This window comes from Zootermopsis nevadensis, unplaced genomic scaffold (genome assembly GCF_977971745.1).
Source record: "Zootermopsis nevadensis isolate Lab colony 2312 unplaced genomic scaffold, Znev_1.0 Znev_ptg000028l, whole genome shotgun sequence".
Lineage (NCBI taxonomy): Eukaryota > Metazoa > Arthropoda > Insecta > Blattodea > Termopsidae > Zootermopsis > Zootermopsis nevadensis.
The window spans coordinates 10,983,465-11,002,946 of NW_028259160.1; the positions used below are offsets into that span (position 1 = coordinate 10,983,465).

The 19,482-nt window shown below is 36.4% G+C and overlaps 2 protein-coding genes across 3 annotated transcripts in view; both read right to left on the reverse strand.

Moving 5' to 3' along the window:
- Window positions 1-7,997, reverse strand: part of Tusp (WD40 superfamily protein Tusp) — a 36,246-nt gene extending 28,249 nt beyond the window's left edge. The window contains exon 1 of the mRNA XM_087357023.1: window positions 7,875-7,997. Coding sequence (XP_087213149.1) covers window positions 7,875-7,970 — 96 coding nt within the window. The 5' untranslated portion in view covers window positions 7,971-7,997. The remainder of the gene's footprint in view (window positions 1-7,874) is intronic.
- Window positions 7,998-9,369: 1,372 nt separating this feature from the next.
- On the reverse strand, window positions 9,370-16,150 carry LOC110834772 (RWD domain-containing protein 1). 2 transcript variants are annotated; one of them, XM_022074253.2, is made up of 5 exons: window positions 15,969-16,150; window positions 15,194-15,399; window positions 14,322-14,465; window positions 11,745-11,931; window positions 9,370-10,952 (listed from the first exon to the last, which is right to left on the reverse strand). In XM_022074253.2, exons 1-5 carry the CDS (start codon window positions 16,090-16,092, stop codon window positions 10,861-10,863), a joined length of 753 nt encoding a protein of 250 aa, XP_021929945.1. In that variant the 5' UTR covers window positions 16,093-16,150; the 3' UTR covers window positions 9,370-10,860. The 2 variants fall into 2 exon arrangements, with proteins under 2 accessions (XP_021929945.1, XP_021929946.1); XM_022074254.2 differs by lacking the exon at window positions 15,969-16,150 and adding an exon at window positions 15,474-15,716.
- Window positions 16,151-19,482: the final 3,332 nt, after the last annotated feature.

The following is a 19,482-nucleotide window of genomic DNA, read 5'->3' on the forward strand; positions in this document are numbered from 1 at the left end:
AATTTCACGCCCACACAAACAATGCACACAGTTATAGAAGAAGGAGACGGTATATATCTCCGAAACGTTGGCACGCTGCCTCCTGATGATGGAAGCAGCGGAGATTAAGTTCCGTGCATTCTCGGCACGAGAGAGAGAGAGTAGGCAGCACAAACTCCGGTCGACTTTATCCTCACAGAAAGTATCCTGTACTCATTGTGTGGATGGCTGTGAAAGTCAGTCGCGTTCTCGATTTAGCAGCCAATACAACCGTTTCTATAACGTGAATCGAACTTCGTTAATCCATACCCTGAACGTCATTGACAGTCTGTTCGTCTCCGCAAAAATAAATGCTTTCGTTTGTTTTTCATATTGGTAGACTTTCGTTGTATGATCCAGCGTCATACGAGGTGCGATCGGAAAGTTTCTAGACTGCGCCTATTTAAAAAAAACCCGTACACTTATCTCAGGTATTAAATTCATCCATCACCCTCGAAGTAGTTCCCCTGGGAGTGAACACAACGATCCCAGCGCCGCTGCCAAGCCTGGAAGCATCCCTGGAAATCTTTCTTTGTCAGCCTGTCAAGCACCATCTGCGATTCTGCCTGAATCTCTTCTATCGTCTCAAATCTCCTTCCCTTTAGCTGAATTTTCATCTTTGGGAAGAGGAAGAAGTCACACGGCGAATAAGGAGGGTGCGGGATGACGGCCATGGTGTTTGAGGCCAAAAACTGCCGAACTTTGAGGGCGGTGTGCGCTGGCGCGTTGTCATGATGCGTCGCATGTGGAGTTCTTCCTTTAGAATCAGCTGACAGGTCCCATAGCCTATCCCAACAATGTCGCACAAGTCGTTGATGGTACGACGTCGATCTTCGTGAATGGCCTGCCGAATCTTCGTAACATTTTCGGGCGTTGTGCTCGAAGATGGTCGTCCAGAACGCTCGTCATCATCGACAGAGGTTCGGCCATTTTTAAAACGTGAATGCCACACAAAAGTTTGTGCACGACCCATTGCGGACTCCCCAAATGCTTGCTTTAGCATTTCATAGGTTTCCGTAGCAGTTTTGGCGAGTCTTTGGCAAAATTTGATTTGTTCATGAAAATCCGCCATTCCGAAATCGCAGGAGGGTCGGTGTAATGCACTACCAAAACGCCCGTAACTAAGAAACAAATGCTAATTCGATGATGCCGGCTGGCACACTGATTCACTATGAATGTAGGCCGCACCCCCTAACGGCAGAAGCTCGTACTGCATCCGGTTCGCCCGCTATTGACACAGTCTGGAAACTTTACGATCGCACCTCGTATGTTAACAGTCGCTATCACAGAGATTACTGTTACTACTATTATTGGTGGTACTGTTATGATTATTATTCTCAACTGTAACAGAAGAACGTTAAAAAAATTTCTTAGATGCTGCATCTTTACGTACGCTGACACGGCTTAAAATCGATTACACAAGAATGTTTAGTTTCAGCCCCATCTTCATCGTTCGGAAATGACTTCTGCGTGTCAATTGCTATGGGAACGGCGGATAACCGACTTTGCTTCCGGATTAAATAAGTCAATAACAGCTCAATTGATTTTTGCACTGCGGCAGGCTGTTGGTCTAAGTAATCTTTACTTCACACGGCATCTTCTTCGCTTCACCAAACTCTTCAAGAATTCTAAGTTATTATTATGATTAAGTGTTATACGTATTCTATCTAGTATTTGGGAGGTTTCCGGCTGGAATTTTGGCCTGTATATCGACTATCCCAAAATTTTCCACAATCCCTCCAAGCAAATGTCGAACTAAACCTTAAAAATTGCTTCATTCCACATCAATCACCATCCTGTAATTTATCATCCGTTATACAACCCTTGAAATTGACTTAGCATCGTTAAATAATCATTAAATACCAGACGCGGGATAACCACTAGACCTCACTTACTGAGCTAGGTGCTAGACAACTGGGGTTCCATTCCCGGCAGAGACAGACATTTTTCTCCTCGCAACGTCAAGAATGGCTCTGGGGTCCACCAAGCCTCCTCACCAATGGGTACGGGGGGGGGGGGGGGGTGCTCGTTCCCCGAGGCAAAGCAGCCAGGCCAAGAAGCTGACCACTCACGTTAATTTAGTGCCAAGCCTTAGAATTTGTGAAGCTGCATCTCTACATGTCATACGTCTTCATAAAGCGTGGTGCTTTTTTGAACACAGGGACAAGTTGTAACCTTTTCAGCAGATACAAGTTCGAATGTAACTGGTGTATCACTATAGAAAACGTAATAGAAGCTTCGAATAGCATCGCTGAACCATTTACGTGTATTTCGGAATTAAAGGGCTAAAAAATTAATTTCAATACAATGAACGAGTCTGAAGGTTTGAAGTTTGTTCTGAAGAATAGGGAAAATGGGTAAAAGTCATAAAAGTTCTGAAAGTGTATTGGTTTAAAAAAACAGAAATGTGATTGTACACATTACACATGAATTTAAGGCTAAAGTGATAATATTGTTAAATTACATGTAATACTAAACATAGGCTGTAAACTAGCAACCGGTCTTTCTTTTTGGTTTTAAACACCTTTGCCCTGGCACCGGCGAATTACTCATAGCAGAATACAGAATTTCCTGTCTCCATAGAAAACCTCCCATGCCCAAACCATGTCTATCTGCCTGCAGGACAGCAGCAGTGAAGCAGGGTTGGGTTATTTCAAAAACTTCCTCATTCCTCCACGTTTTCAATTTCCGGCGGTTGAAAGCGCCAATTTCGTGCATTAATTAACAAAGTTGCGTCATCTCTTTCTCAGTTACATCGCTCACATTCAGTTTATACTGGCAACGATTACGAGAAAAGCTCTTGTGACAAACATACACCAATGTAATGAGAAGGGAAACTAATTTAGAAAGAAGCATCTCTTGGTTTCACTTTGTCCATCATGTCAACAGTTCATGGGTACACTCAACAGTCAAATTATAGGCGTCATGGGAATACATGACCTCCTTTACCTGGCTCATGTGCAAATACCTTGCAACAGACTTCATGGAAAGACAAACCCCAGACACTGCAGCAAATACTAATGAACGTCTTTATATTACGAAAATTTAACCTATAACCAAACTGTTAAGGACTGGATTTTAAATAATTCATCGCATGCGGTGGTTTTAAAGAATTTCAACTACGAGTTTAATAAGATTACTTATGTTTCGGACTCAGGTTTTCAGTCTTGTCGGAAAGGAATTTCAGTTATACATTTCTTTTACGAACATGGTAACAAGCCCCATTGCAGGCGACTTGCACGTGCTTCTAGCAGTAGCAAACACGTAAATTAACAGACAATATGGGCGACTGGAGAGACGGTATCACCACGTGAAGCACACTTATTCTTCCCGATAACACCCGAACTGTAAATCGTATTCTTGCCAAATTCCTCTTTGCAATTTTGTTACGATTCAAGGAGTTAAAGGGCCTTCACCCAGTCGTGTGCATTCTTGTGTATTCCCTAAACTCCTTCTTTTATTCAATGCTATGACTTCCCAGGAGGGAAGGATTTCTCCCCAAATCTCCCTGCAGGAAGCAGAGAATCAGGCGAAAAGCTAGCGGTTATAAAAAAAAGCATAGGGGATGGGGTGACGGCAGGGAGGGAAAGTACTAGTAGAATATTCAATATGCGGGAAAGAAATACGGCGCATTGCTCTATGACAGATTACAGTGTGTGACTTATCTTTCACAGACGGGTTTGAGTTGAAGAAGATATACATTCCTGGGCAAAAAATAAATAAATAAATAAAATATGAGTTATTTCCTGCCTGAAAACATCGTTGTCAACAACTTTTTGCACCTGATTTTTCAAAACGCAACTTCGTCGGAAACCTTCTAACTTCAGTTAAATCTAGGCCACACTGTATTTCTTCAAGATCCATTTGAATATATCCCCCCTCTGTGCTTAGTTTCATCAAGTGGTTTCTTCCCTTCAGCTTCACCATAATTCTGGGTGAAATTCTCATCTCCCAACATGTGACATAGCCACGCCCATCTCATCACCCTCGAGTTTATTATCCTAACAATATCTGGAGAAGAGTACAAGTTATAAAATTCCTCATCAAGCAGTTCCTCCAATCTATTGTTACTCTTTTCCTCTTAGGAACAAATATTCTCCTCAGCACAGTGTCCTAAAACCCTGTAGCCTAATTTCGTAAATAAAGTATAAACCTACTGTGTCTCTGTGGCGAGGATCAGTATCACATTTTGGTACTACCGTTTTCAATTCTTACTACGAAAGCCGACTATCATAACTGTGTATGCAATTTTAATGTTGTCATTCCAAAATACTTTCACTCTGCCACATTATCAAAGAATTTATTTAACATCTTACTCGAAATTTTTCTTACATACACTAGGAGTCACGTAAGTTCTGTGTGTATTTGCAGACCAACCTCTTTTTTATGTCTAATCGTAATGTCTTTTTCTTTATGGTGTTTATTTTTTCGCCCATCAGCATTACAATAATTACATAATCACAGCCGCCTCGGAGATTTAATTTGTACATCTTTGGACGTCTACTCGATCCTTTCTCTGCTTACTAGAGTCTAGTCTATGTAAATGCTCCTTCATTTTCTCTCAGCCTATGTAATATACATAAATTACACGTTACTAATCTGCATCTATACAGCATCGTTTGGAACCAGCCTTAAACGATAATACGTAAACACTGATGGGACATAAATTGTAGCATACTCCTGCTGTGAAAAAAACTCTTTAATATTCAAAGCAAAATCGAATGGACAGCAAATTACGATTTTAATTTCATTAAGAATTCACTAAAAATGCAAAACTCAATTACAGAAGCCGCACGGATAATCTATTTGGATACTCAAATGCACTGGCGTTTTATTTGTAATTCACTTCCTGTTACTCTACGCCTTCCTTAATTTGTCATTTTCCAATTTCCTGCTCCGTTTGAAATCTACAGAAGTTCTACGTGTAGAATGAGGAATACCTCTCGACGCTGGAATAACTGAAGTTAAAGCAAGGGGAATCGGCGATTTAACGCTAAAGCCACTACGTCTTCCTCAGCACGGACCATGTATACTTATACACTACCTGCACATGGATACCATTCATAAAAAAAGTGACACGTTAGAGATTAAGAATTAATACAAAATGACAGTCCGAAAACTGAACGGAAGAGGCCACTTGAAAGACCTATGCGCAGATGAGTAATGAATACAGAATTTAACAAACACAATATAAAGATGCGGAAAATACGTGTGGTCTTATCTGCTAGAATTAGAACGAGGAATAACACTCTTTTACATTTTGGTAAGAAACATTAAAACCGGATTTGGTGAAGTTTTGAGCATTACAGCCCCTTAAATACATAAGAAATTATAGAGTCAACTATATACACTGAAAAACATAAAACAAACAGTACATTAAATACTCCAGGATGCAAGGTTAAAAATAAAAATGCATATCTACGAAATCTACTTATTTATTTTAAAATAAAATTACTACAAGACAAAAGCTACTGAGTAGATGCAACAGCAAAAACAAAATTAAGAAATGCGGAAGTGAAGTACAATAAATGAACAAAAATAATGGAAAGGGAAGATAATTTATTGTGACAGGTTTATCCATACAGCATGACCAGTAATGGAAAGACAAAACATAAAATTACTGAATAAGGCATCTATCATGAGCAGCAAAACAATACAGCAAAATAGTACCATTCCATAATATAAACAAAACAATCTGGACAGGAACCACATAATAAGGATATTAAGTACAAGATGAAACAACTTTAAATATCAAGTAACAGTGATAAACACCTCCATTTTTCTCCTTTAAAATTAGTTATTACTATCAATAAAGAATTTTTTACAAATAAGCTATTGTTCAATAAATATAGTAGTCAAAACAACTTATTTTGCTTTCACACTACACAAGAAATCAGGAAATATTACTGTCTTGAATGTAAACTGTCTTTTGATCTATAAAAATAAAGAGAATGACTGAGAAGTCATGCAACCTATATTGAAATATCTGTTGGAAGTTGCAATTCAGTACACTTTGATTGAATTAACAAACATGCATATCACTGTGACTATACAATAGCTCATACAGAACACATCATGTTGTTACCTGCTCATGCAAGTCCATCAGTTACCTTTCAACAGTAAAAGTGCAAGGATTTCATTTCACAAGTGCAACAAGTGTTCACTGTCAAACACTACCTGGCATCTCATTCTTACTTAATAAGTTTAGAGATACACATCTGAGTTCTCCTGTGCCAACAAATCAACAATCTGGTGAACCATTTCTTTCACTGCAGAAACTCTTCACCAGGTTGCATCAAACATGAGGAAAAGCATGAATGCATGCATTGCCGAAGGCAGCAGACATTTCCAACACTTAATATAACACTGATGGTATAGTAATTATACACAAGCAAAACATTTGCATGCAGAGATAAGTATTAATCTCTAGTTTTTTGCAAGAACAAAAGAATTTAAAGAAAAGTATGCATCACAAATCCACTAATATAATGGCAAAAAAGAATGGTTAATGTATAAATGAACATGACAGAAGATGTCTGGTTGGGATACTGAAATACTTTGAAGATGTGATATTTCAAATGAAATGGACTATTGAAATAATTCTATCAAAAATGTCAATGACAAAACAGACCATCACATAAAATACAACTGTCAGACATGAATCTTACTGCCTACAAAATAGTACAATTTTTTATCTTCAAGAAAATAAAGTTTTCCTTTTTCAATTTGAAACAACATAAAAGCTTCTGTACCCATACTGTCTCTATTTTACAAATAGAAAACATCTGGAATGTAGTTGAAGCATTATTATATTACATTGTAACACACTTAACTTTCACGCAGAATTAATCAAAATCAGCAAAATATTCAAGGTCACAATTTTAATTTTCCTGGGTTCTAATCATGTAATTTTTACAAAAATGTTCCATATATAATGGCTCTTTGTAACATTCTTTTCTCTGTCCTCCAAACTACAGCCAGAATTCTGCCTCAGTCTGAGGTCCTTATTACATTCACAGGCATGGAAAACCAAAAAAGAAAACCTTAATGTAAGGCTAAACCATCACTCAATGTGAGCCTGCCTATGGTAAGTTAAAGGAGATAAACAAGTATATTTCAAACCTCATTCTGAATCAAACCTATGACTAAGACACAACACAACACTTAAAATTGCCACCAAGGTTCTACCCCCACCCCCCATTCTCACTCAATTCTCCTTCACTCACACACACAAAACAATCTCAAAAATCCTTCAGAATATTAATACACACAAAATATTTCCAGTAATCCTTCAGAACATTACAATAACATAACTAGCTATAACTCAATTTTAATTTCACTTCAAGATTTCTGTCTTCTGGGTTGTTGCGCTGTGTCTGGTCAATGTTTACTAACGTTTCAGAGGTCATACTAATTCCGTCACCAGGGCGATGAATTCATCGAAGGCAGTATGACCTCTGAAACGTTAGTAAACATCGACCAGACTACACAGTGGAACAACCCAGAAGACTGAAATCTTCATACTCACCACTGTGAAAACCTCATATCTTAATTTCACTCATTTGTTCCCTAAAATGTCAATGAATCGGTTTTCTTGGTTACTAGACAAAACACAAATTCCTATTACCCATGGCCATCATGTTGTGTATTCCACTGCAATCATTAAAGTTACAAAATCTCAGTTCCTTATAATAATAACGATTTTTTGTGTGCTTATGTTGTTTACATATCTGTAAGATGCAACAATTGTAATTTTTTGTATATGATTCTTAACATTATAAAACGGAGTGCTGTAGCAATACACATTGCAATTACTATCATATAGCCTACAGTCATACCACCGATTTTACACTTACTTCTGGTAGCTCATCAGGCACCTTCCCCATCCATGTCAGGGAAAGGATGGCACAATCACATTTCGCATTGGTATTGCGCTCAAAATGTAAGTGCATAGCCGATTTATCACCCACAAACCAGGACAGTAGGAAGTCAAACAAACCCAATCAATTAGTGGGTTTAGTGCCGGCGAACAGAGCAGTACCAGCTGGATTTCACATGGCAAAAGTCACGTACTTCTGACAACCGAGTAGTTTATGACAGTAACGTTTGTTCACGCATCATGTAAAAGATACTGGTTTCACGCCATTGTCACAATGTTCGGTGCTTAATTAAGTTGAAAAACATTAAAATCACATAAAACTGAATAAGCTCATACAAATAAATACACAAATTTAACCCGGCAAACGTCGAAACTAAGAAGCTAAAAAAGCGACTAAACTACGATTATTCTTCCCGAACCAAAAATATAGAACCAATTAATACCATCCTTCAGACACGTAATTCCCTATACTATACTGTGACTGTAATAATTACTTCCAAAATATGCTAACTTCGTTTAGAAAGCCACATATACAGTTTATCAACCCACAATGTATTGATTTAAACCCATGCCACCTACTAGCACCTCTTCGAATGAGTGCGCAGCACAGTGTGCACAGATAATGCTGAACGCTTACTTCACAGAAAACACAAACTGTATATTAATATCAACCACCAACGATGTGCCGAATAGATGGCAACACATGTCGGTCTGCTTGTGCATGTCTTGGCGGAAAGTATCTCCACCCCCCCCACCACCAATAAACATCTTTGATCGAAGTAGACAAATCATTATTATTCACAATATAAATCGCCAATCCCTAAGCCCGTATTTTGAACAAATCATAATGGTGTATGATAATTGACTCACCTTGACCACTGCCATCCATGGTATCTCTTGCTGGTGACCACTTTTGTTGAATACTTTTCACTAAATCTTAGGATCTTACCTTATATCTGCCCATCTCATTCAACCACTCTGAGGTTGAGCTATAGTGTGGTGGTAACAAGGAATATACTAAGCATGATAAAATGGAAACAAACTGACAAAGCCTAATGGAGCTTTTATTCATTTTATTTGTTTCGAGGATTAGCTAATTTTCTTTGCCAATTAGTGGAACCAAAAGGTTTATGAGTGGGCTCACAACAGCTCACCAATGGCACTTATCTTATGCCAGATGACTTCATTCCAAACCACACCATATTTACTTATGCTCCCATATGTGCCTAGGTACTGTAAGTGGCCTCTTCTCTGCAGGTTTTATGAGTAAAATATTTTATATACTTCTCAACACTCACCACATTCTAAATTTCCCATCTACCTCAACTTCCTTAATTACACTTTGCCAGTTTTAGGATATTATCTGAAAACAACCCATAATCCCCCCCCCTTCCCCCGATCTTGCCCAATTCCATCTCACTCTTTCCAAGCAGTCATTATCATTATGTGCTAGACAACAAAACACTGTAATATAAAACTATTAAACACATTTTAATACAAACTTGTAGGGCAATGAACATAATTTGACAATTATCATGGAACTTGGTAGTGTCTTTTAAAAAATTAAGAATGGTTGTCAGTTGTTCTTTTAAATATTTACATAAAAGCAAATGCTTGGGCACATTCAACACATAATTATTAGGATTGTCACAATGAAAGGATCAAATTAATAATAAATTAAGTTTTAATCAAGTATTTCTTACTTAGTTAATTAAGATTCATGACCTAATGCTACCAAACTTCCAAAGCTCAAAATCCAAAAATTTACTTTCAATTATTACATAAACACCCTTCCACTGTTAAGTACAAGAAAACTGAGTATATATAATGATACATTCATGGTATGTATGCTTGGTCAAAGATTATAGAGGTCTCGATTAAACTTAAAACTGATGCTGCAGGAAACTTCCCATCTGTCACTCTTTATATTGCCAATTAACCTTTTACTCGTCAAGTTACCTCAATAGCTGAGTGACATCTGCCCATTTGTTTGGCAACCATAAAATGTGGCTATATAAACTCAATTGATGATATGGGGAACAATGATTTCACGCACAAAACATTTTTAACAATGTTGAAGCATTTATTTAAAAAATGTAATTAATTTTATAATCGTATTTTGGGCTGAAAAAATCAAATAGCGTAGCAAAGGGTCAATGTACAATATTTTCATGTGACATACAGGAAAGCTATCCAACATGGCAGTGAAAAGTTAAAACACACTCTGAACTACAATCATATATCAAATTAGATGCATAATATATTATAGATGTATATTTACTAACACATTAATTGGTACATCTTGTAACAAGGTGTATTTATAATTGACTAATTAAGCAATTAATCAATTAATAGTAAATAGCTGATTAATAAACATTTTCATCAGCTCACAGCCCCAATTACCAGCTCTTTCTTAATTTTCAGAATATAATATATGTCTGAAGCATAAGAAGTTTTGAACTTTAACACAGTATTGCTGTTTTAACAAAATTCAGTGAATAGGTTTTGACAAAGTACTTGTAGTAGACTAAGAGATGTTTAGGAATAACTTCAGAGTAGACTAAAGGCACAAATGTGTCAATGCTATAGAGTGTACACAGTATTCTATGACTGCTGATTTGAACCAGTTGAAATAAAACACTACTGAAGCTACTCATCAGCCTCAAACACAAAATATCTTATATTTAAGAGATTTGAGGTTCCCACGGCAGTGAAGAGGTCAATGTTGATCTTCTGGGTTACAACAATGTGTACATGTAGAGAGATGCCAATGTTTTCAAGGAATATACTGCCCCCATCTTCAATTGGTACCTACCTATATGCACGTGTGGCATTACTAACCAGAAGACCAATACTGAAATCTTATATTTACTAAGTAATATACATACACAATATTTGCTTCACCATTCATTCATTCATACCAGCATACAAATTTAAGAAAATTAAAATATATTCATAACCAGCTAAGAACTATCATCAAGAGCATCATCTGGATCAAGATCTAGTTCTTCTAAATCTTGGAAAAGGGATTCATCAACTTTAATAGAATCTCCACCTACAAAAGAAAAAATATCATCAGAATCAATTAAGGTGTTGGAGAACAACATACTGAGAAGTGAAAGGAAGTAAGGAAAGGACAGATGAAACTGTACAATCAGGAGCTTAGTAATTTGTACTTTCAACTAATATTACTGAGGTGATCAAATCAAGGAGGATAAGCATGGTACGACATGAGAAATGCATTCAAAATCTTAATTCTTATGCTGTGATATGTATGTAAATGAGAAAGAATTTCTTCAACAGAGCTAGTCCATGGTTAGTTAATGTACTGTTAAAAGTGAAGTACTTTATTAAACCTTGTCACAAATTTCAAGGAATTTTGCATCACTGTACAGGATGAGTTATAATTAGGTTCTAATTTAAATATATTTGTCTCCAGAATGAACAAAGCATATCATATTGGAACAAACTCCAAGTTTCTTTACAAAACTCACATTTTTTTACTAAGTGTTCAATATGCCTACCATAAGTTCATTTCAGAGTTTCAATTTCTTTGCTCTAGACCTAATTGTGACACACCCATATATGTTTATTATAAAGTGAGAATAATTATAATTTATTGCCAAACACACAATTATCCACAAATATCAGTCACAATGAAATAATTATCATCTTGTAGTCAAGGAGTTAGGTCACTTGTTGAGCTGTTCCTGCCTCAACTGTTCAAAGTCTCTTGAAGTCTGATGTAGTACAAGTGAATTGATAACAGCAGTGTACAGGAGAAGTGATGTCCAGGAGATAATTTTGTAGAAAGTAAAAGAGAACGCAATCAAATACAAAAACTTACCATCTTCAAGAAACTTGAGATCAGATTCATTAAGGGTTTTATCTGTCAGAAATAATTCTCTTCCTGTTAACTTCCTTGTTTCCTTGTCATCTTTTTCTTGAATTTTTTTCACTCCAAATTCCACATCAAATCTTGCCTTCCATGCAAGAAATGATTCTACTGTAACTCTTGTTCCTTCAAATCTTTTCTGTAAATAACAAAAGAAAATTAATTAAAATTACCACATTTACTGTACTAGGTACATTCAATCCCACATCTGAGTTTGGTCGTTTAGTGGTGTTCTGTCCAGACTACCATAACCGACCAGCAACATACTGTGAGAAGACAAAAAATATCTTTCAGAATGCACTCTGAGCACACAATTTTCTCTTCTGGCACTAGATGTGCATGCAAATACCTTTCATAATTCCTTCAGAAGACAAACATTGTTGGCTACCAGTTTCTTTATCATGTAAAAATTGCAAACATTTACAGTATTGCAAAACTTGCTGAAGCTGGCAGGTAAGATAGCATCAGAGTTCTTGGGAGAGAACTTAATACCAGTTTATCACAAAGCAATCAATCAATCACTTTAACTCTGGAATGCACTGGATAGGAGTCTTGACAGGATCCAGAGCTGATGTGGATATGGTGGCTAAGAGGAAAATGTGCTCATGTTGGGAACTATGATAGTAGTAAAAACACTATATCTACTAGGGCTGTGCCATGTTATGCTTTGTTTTCCATCAAGGATTTGAAGAAACATTAATGCTGAGGCAGCACATGTCCAAATACCAAAGATCCTAGCAGGGGAAATTCAAATTCTCAATAAAGATACATGGGTGGATTTACTTATAACATTTGGATTGCTGCGTTTTTGTACTTTGTCATCTGACATTATAAAATTATGAAACACTTTGAGAAATGGATCTGCCCTTGTCTTCAGACAATGGACAAAGTCCAAAAACCCAACAATCCAGATCACATTACACCATCATCAGAAACCTCCGGGAAATATTTTTACTTGTAACATTATCACTACTTTATATGAACCCTTTGCTTATATTATGTGAAACATTTATGATAGCTTTAATTGTTCTTTACAGTCAATATGTTACACACTCCCCACAATCAAACACTTGCTGTGGTCCAACCAACTCCCCATCAAGCGCACTGCAACAGTTCCTCTTTTAATAAATATTATACAGATATAAAGTATACCATAATATGACACATCAAGCTGAAAAAAGTATAAGAAAATAAAAGTAAAAGTAATCTATCTTTCTATAAAAATGTTGAGAGTCAATATCTGTCCAAAAACATAACTTTTCAATGTACAGTACAAAATCATCTGCTGAAACAGAAGTTCCATGCTTAATCCAACAGCTGATTCAAATATCAGAGTTGAAAGAGTTAATCATGCTTACCGAATTTTTGCAAACCATTTACAATCAGTTCAGCCAACATGACTGACCAGTTCTGCATTTCTTCTAAAAAACATGCTAATACTGCTAAAGTTAACACAGGAGATGCAATAATTCTGAGTAGTTGTAAACAAGCAATAAACCATAAGGAGACCAACAATTTTTAAAATTATCCTGAGAATATAATATTAACTGTAGAAAGTTGGTACAAAGAAGTAAAAACTGAACCGTGTAGCACATCATTCACTTCATGGCTGCCAATTTAAATTACAAGATACATTATGTTCTGTATGAAACTCAGAAAATCTAAACAGTTTACTTTTAACCTTTATCTTACTAGCGTTCCCAGTCTGGGACGTAAGTTGTGTACTCAGCCCTACGAACGTTCCCGGAGTGGAACTCAAAACTTGCAACATTGTAAGTAGACTTGGCTATGTCTTTTGGCCTCTTTTAGGGGCTGCAAATATTGAATCTCTTTCTCTAGAGTTTTTACAAGTTCAGCCTGAGCTGTCAACCCGGAAACTATAACCATAAACATCAATAAACATTGTTATTATCAAGTGAGTTTCTCACATTCCTCGGCATGATCTGTGAAAACAATGTGTATCCACTGAAGTAGGGGAAAAAAATATTTTTGTGTGGTCATTAGTTCACAACCATGGCTTCTACCATGTCGAATGAGCTTCCAAAGAAGAAAATAAAGTTACTAAGGCCTATTTAGGCAATTAAGATATTAACTGTATTTTTAAAAAAACTCTTGTGTATTCTCTGTTCTATTTGAATAAATATGACATTTATTTCGTCAATTTATCATGTTTTTCTTTAGATAATATTAAAGTATTCCGTAGAGCGTGCACAAAAGTTTAAGAACCTGCCAAAATACTCCGTAGGGCTGTTACCATTTTGCCATTTAAATCCCCGTTGTTCAAAGGTTAAAGAAGCAGCTTAGATTTCCTAAGTTTTAAGACAAACATAAAACCTCTATCAGGATAATTTTAATAATGCTGTCAGAAAATGATTTTCTGAACATATTTTGGGGACACCCTGTGGCTTATTTAATAGCTTTCTCCTTTTGTAACATGCAGATTAAACCGTGTTTCTGTTCACTATTTTTCCACTTATTATTTTGAAGGCGTTTCTTCTAAATATGGTTTTAAATTCCAAATAAACAAACCCTTTCTGCCTCTTCTGCTTCTTTCTCTTTTAATATTGCATATTCTTCTCTTGCTTTACGTATTTCATCCCACTTTGTGTTAAGCCATTCTTGTGCTGATGAAACTAATGTAAAAATCATCACAGTTCCTAGGTTCTCTTCAGCCTGAAAATACAAATGATATATGCATACATTAGAAAATTATGACAAAGTAAATTACTTTACTTTTGCAATGAGGCACTGTTTAGATCACCCATCTAAATCATGAAGTCCATTTGAATTTTAAATAACTGCTTGAAGCATATATTAGATTAAATTTATTAAAAACAGACTACCATTATCATGCAACACAAAAGTAAATAATTTTAATATGTTTTCTTTATCAAATATATTATCAATACCACATATGCAAATTTTCTTCAAAATAATTAACATAACTAATATTTGTGTCATTTATATTGGATTCTTGGAACTTGTAAATAAATAAATAAATATATATGAAATGGGAGGACAATCTCAGGCAGGATCTATGGGAGATAGGAGTTGAAGGAGACTGGATTTTGTTCGCCCAGGACAGGATCCGATAGAGGGCATTAGTGAATTCGGTGTACTATGTTGTGTTAAAAACAATAACAAGAATAGTAACTTAATGACATATTCCATAATTTTTTTAAGCTTTCACAGCAACTAAACTAAATAATATCTTGGACACCAGCCATGACTGATTCCCCAAGATATAGTCCATGTTGTAGAACACTACAGTATAGTATTTTAAAATTATGAGCAATCTATTTACACTCTTTGATAGATCTTCTTTTCCCATGTTTCAGTAACCAAGATTTATAATCCAACCTTAAGTGAACAAAAATATACAATTCACAATCAAATCCTACTTGTTGAATTATATGCTCCTTTAATACTGCTTCATCCTCCTCTTCAAAATTTTCTGAATCACATATCTCCACCTCTGGTATTTCCTCTGGATATTTTGATGTGTAACTGAACTTCAAATTGCATTTCAGTCCATTTTCCGTGTCGGGTTCATATTCTTCTGATTTTATTGGAATTATAAATTTGTGGTGTGGAGTACTGCCTAGAACTAAAATTAAGGCACATGCAACATACCACATTTGTTTCGTGAAAGATTCTGTACTAAAATTTCACCATGCTTACTTTCCATTTCCCCACAATATATTGAATCTAAAGCTTCAATTTCGTTGATTTGTTCGTCCTTATAATCCATTATTTCCTATTATGCGTTACCCTTAATGTAAAATAATGTCAATTAATCATATCGAAAACAAATTACGCCACAATATCAATCACACACACAACCACACTCTATGCCACTGGTACACAGATGGAAAATCTTACAGAGCTGCCAACACATACGTGCACGTGGAAATTACTGTGTTTAAAACGACATTTTGTTCTGATGTGTCAATAACCACTATTACTTATTACCCCATTACAGCCCACTGGTGACTATATGTACCACATGCTTTAATAACTCTGCAATATTCCCCCAAAATGTATTATAGTTTTCGTACGATTCTTAAGGCAAAAAGCATTAAACATTTGGTATTTGTAGCGGAGAAACGTGTCTAATTCGAAGAACTAAATTTTAAATATTTAGACGAACTTCAGCATGAAAGAGTTAATACATACTTCTGGTAGAGGTCTGCTTGGGACCGGATCCCTGCCTGAGCTTGGGAGCACAAATAATCTTCGGGCCCAGGCCTAATTTATGACGGCAATCAAAAGATATTTCAAGCTTTCTTGGGTCATCCATTCTTCGCAAAGGAAAGAGTTACTAGTAGTTGCCACCTTCAGCTCGTAAAGCACTCGGGTTCCGGAGACAAATCCCAGACTTCATATTTCTCGGGAACTTTCATAGCTGCCTCCTCTCAGTAGTTCGTGATAACACCCTACAAACTTGGTCTCTGATCATTGTACCGTCCTCCAAACGCTGAAAGCACTTTAGATGTTTCAGAGCGTCGGTAACTAATTGAAGAATTACACTTATGCATTGAAAGAAACGTGTGAATGATATGATAGTCTGCGCATATTATAAATATATAAGGATTCATCTGGGCTAGTGAAAAAGGAAGTTTGGCTTAGATAGAGAACAGGTAACAAAATATGTAAACTTCAGGCTTGGGCTGGGATGAGCTTAATGGTTCTCAGACCAGGGTAGGTAAAATTCTGAAATTTCAGTCAGTGCAGACCTCTACATTGTACATGCTTTCAAACATGTTCAACATTTCATCTCTATTTCCTTTTACTACATTTCATAAAGCCAAAATTGTGTTAAACTTCCTTCCTATACTTAGCTTGATAAATAACCAAGCTGATTCTATAAAATATGTCCCTTGCCACTAACCTTTAGCAAGAAGTCTCTTTCCTTCTGATTAAAATATGTATTCCACTGATTCATTAAAGCCTGGAAATGTCAATGTAAACTATTTTCTAAAAGTTCTTTCAATATTACAATTGCTCTGCATGTCACAAGTAACAAGATAATGGACAGCTTTATGGGATACAAAACTATGCAGTCTTGCAGAAGTCATCCATGAATGCTTATCCTGTATGTACCATGAAAACATGGGGAGTAAAGGCAAAGCTTCAAGCATACTTAAATCTCATTAGTACACAGAGGTTAAAGTCAACTTCACACCCTGCCTGCTTTACTCCTGGACAAAGAAACCCCAATATCTACTGGTTGAGACAGGATGGGCATTAGAGCTGGTCTAGATGTGGTGAAGATGAAAAATCTCTGCCCTTACCATCATTTTTTGAATTTCTCACACCACAGACAATCCCTTTACTGATTGAATTCTCCTGGCTCATAATTAGTTTTGTATCAAGAAAGCAGGTCAGCATGGTGTTTATCTCTGATTTTGACTTGACTTTTCTCATCTCAGAGTACGGCATTCTGTTTTTGGGATATACCAGAAGACACATATACCACCAGTCACTATTATGTCTAAAGGTTTGGGTTCTTCAAACAATCTTGCTGAAAGGTCCAAGATGTTTTCCTAATGTTACAATCATTCCTGATTTTTTTTGTTACTGTAGTTGTATTTTGCAGCAGTTAAGAGAGTAGAATTTGTTAGTGACAGGTTGTCTTACGTAATTTTGGAAGGACGTTGGTGCGACATCATTGTCCTTAATGTTCATGCCCCAACTGAAGACAAAAGCGATGATATCAAGGATAGCTTTTATGAAGAATTGGAATCAGTATTTGATACATTTGGCAAGTATCACATGAAAATTCTGCTAGGAGATTTCAATGCAAAAATTGGGAGGGAGGATGTCTTCAAACCCACAATAGGCAGCGAGAGTCTCCATGCACTTAGTAATGATAATGGCGTCAGAGCAGTGACCTTCGCTACGTCAAAAGATTTAATTGTAAAAAGTACAAAATTTCCACACCGTGATGTTCATAAATACACTTGGACTTCCCCAGATGGCAGAACACACAATCAAATAGATCATGTTTTAGTAGATAAGAGAAGGCAGACAAATGTAATTGATGTGAGATCATTCAGAGGAGCAGATTGCGACACTGATCATTATCTGGTGGTAGCAAAAGTGAGGGAGCGGCTTTCAGTAAGTAGACGAACTAAACAAAATTTTGACACAGAAAGATTTGATTTGAAAAAATTAAGTGAGGGAGAGGCAAAGGAACAATATCAAGTTGAAATTTCGAATAGGTTTCAAATTTTAGAGACAAATGAGGATAATGAAAGTGTGGACATCAACAGGGAGTGGGAAAATGTCAGAAACTGCATCAAAATTTCAGCAAAAGAGAAACTAGGATACTACAGGAGAAAGCAAAATAAACCGTGGTTTGATGAAGAATGTTCAAAATTAATAGATCGAAGGAAGCAAACAAAATTTCAATGGTTGCAGAACCCAAACAAAACAAATGCGGATAATCTATGTAACGTGAGACGTGAGGCTAGTAGAACCTTTAGGACTAAGAAAAGGGAATACCTGAAGGGCAAAATTGCTGAACTTGAGACAAATAATAAGGAAAAAAACATCAGAGACCTGTACAGAGGCATTAATAACTTTAAGAAAGGATATCAACCCCAGACTAATTTGGTAAAGGATGATAGTGGCAATTTGCTTGCAGATCCAATAAAAATTGTGAATAGGTGGAAAAATTTCTTTAGCGAGCTCTTAAATGTTCATAATACTGGTGATATTAGACAGATTAAAATGCATACAGCTGAACTGTTGGTGCCAGAACCTAGCTTAGATGAAGTGGAACTAGCCATTGGGAAGTTGAAAAGTTATAAATCTCCAGGAATTGATCAGATTCCGGCCGAATTAATTAAAGCAGGTGGCAAAGGGTTGCATATGAGGATCCATAAGCTTATTCAGTTAATTTGGGATAAGGAAGAGATGCCACATCAATGGAAGGAATCCATAATTATTCCTATTTATAAGAAGGGGGACAAGACTGAGTGTGGTAATTACCGAGGAATATCGCTGCTATCAACCTCATACAAAATTCTATCCAACATTCTTTTGGCAAGATTAACCCCATATGCGAATGAAACTATTGGGGATCATCAGTGTGGGTTCAGACGAAACAGATCAACGATTGATCAGATCTTTTGCATTCGTCAGATACTAGAGAAAAAATGGGAGTTCGGTGGGACTGTACATCAGTTATTTATAGATTTCAAAAAAGCCTATGACTCTGTGAAGAGAGAAGTGCTATATAATATTCTTATTGAATTTGGTATACCAAAGAAGCTAGTGGGTCTAATAAAAATGTGCTTAAATGAAACCTGCAGCAAAATTCGAGTAGGTAAATATGTATCTGAGACATTCCTCATCAAGAACGGTCTAAAACAAGGAGATGCTTTGTCTCCCTTGCTCTTTAACTTTGCGCTAGAATACGCCATCAGGAAGGTCCAAGGTAGGCAGGAGGGTTTGCAATTGAACGGGACACATCAGCTATTGGCATATGCTGATGATGTTAATTTATTGGGGGACGATATAAATACAATAAAGAGGAACGCAGAAGTTTTACTAGAGGCTGGTAGACAAGTGGGGCTGGAAGTAAATTCAGAAAAAACTAAGTACATGTTAGTATCTCGTCATCAGAAGACAGGCGGGCAAAATTATCTTAGGGTAGCTAATAAATCCTTTGAAAGGGTTACAA

Excerpts from the sequence above, each read along its gene's own strand:
- LOC110834772 (XM_022074253.2), bottom strand. The coding sequence starts at position 16,092 with ATGGATGACCCAAGAAAGCTTGAAATATCTTTTGATTGCCGTCATAAA. Across the intron at positions 15,400-15,968 it reads CAAGCAGACCTCTACCAGAA|TTCTAGGCAGTACTCCACAC; the intron begins GTATGTATTAAC and ends CCTTAATTTTAG. Across the intron at positions 14,466-15,193 it reads AGGAGCATATAATTCAACAA|GCTGAAGAGAACCTAGGAAC; the intron begins GTAGGATTTGAT and ends TTGTATTTTCAG.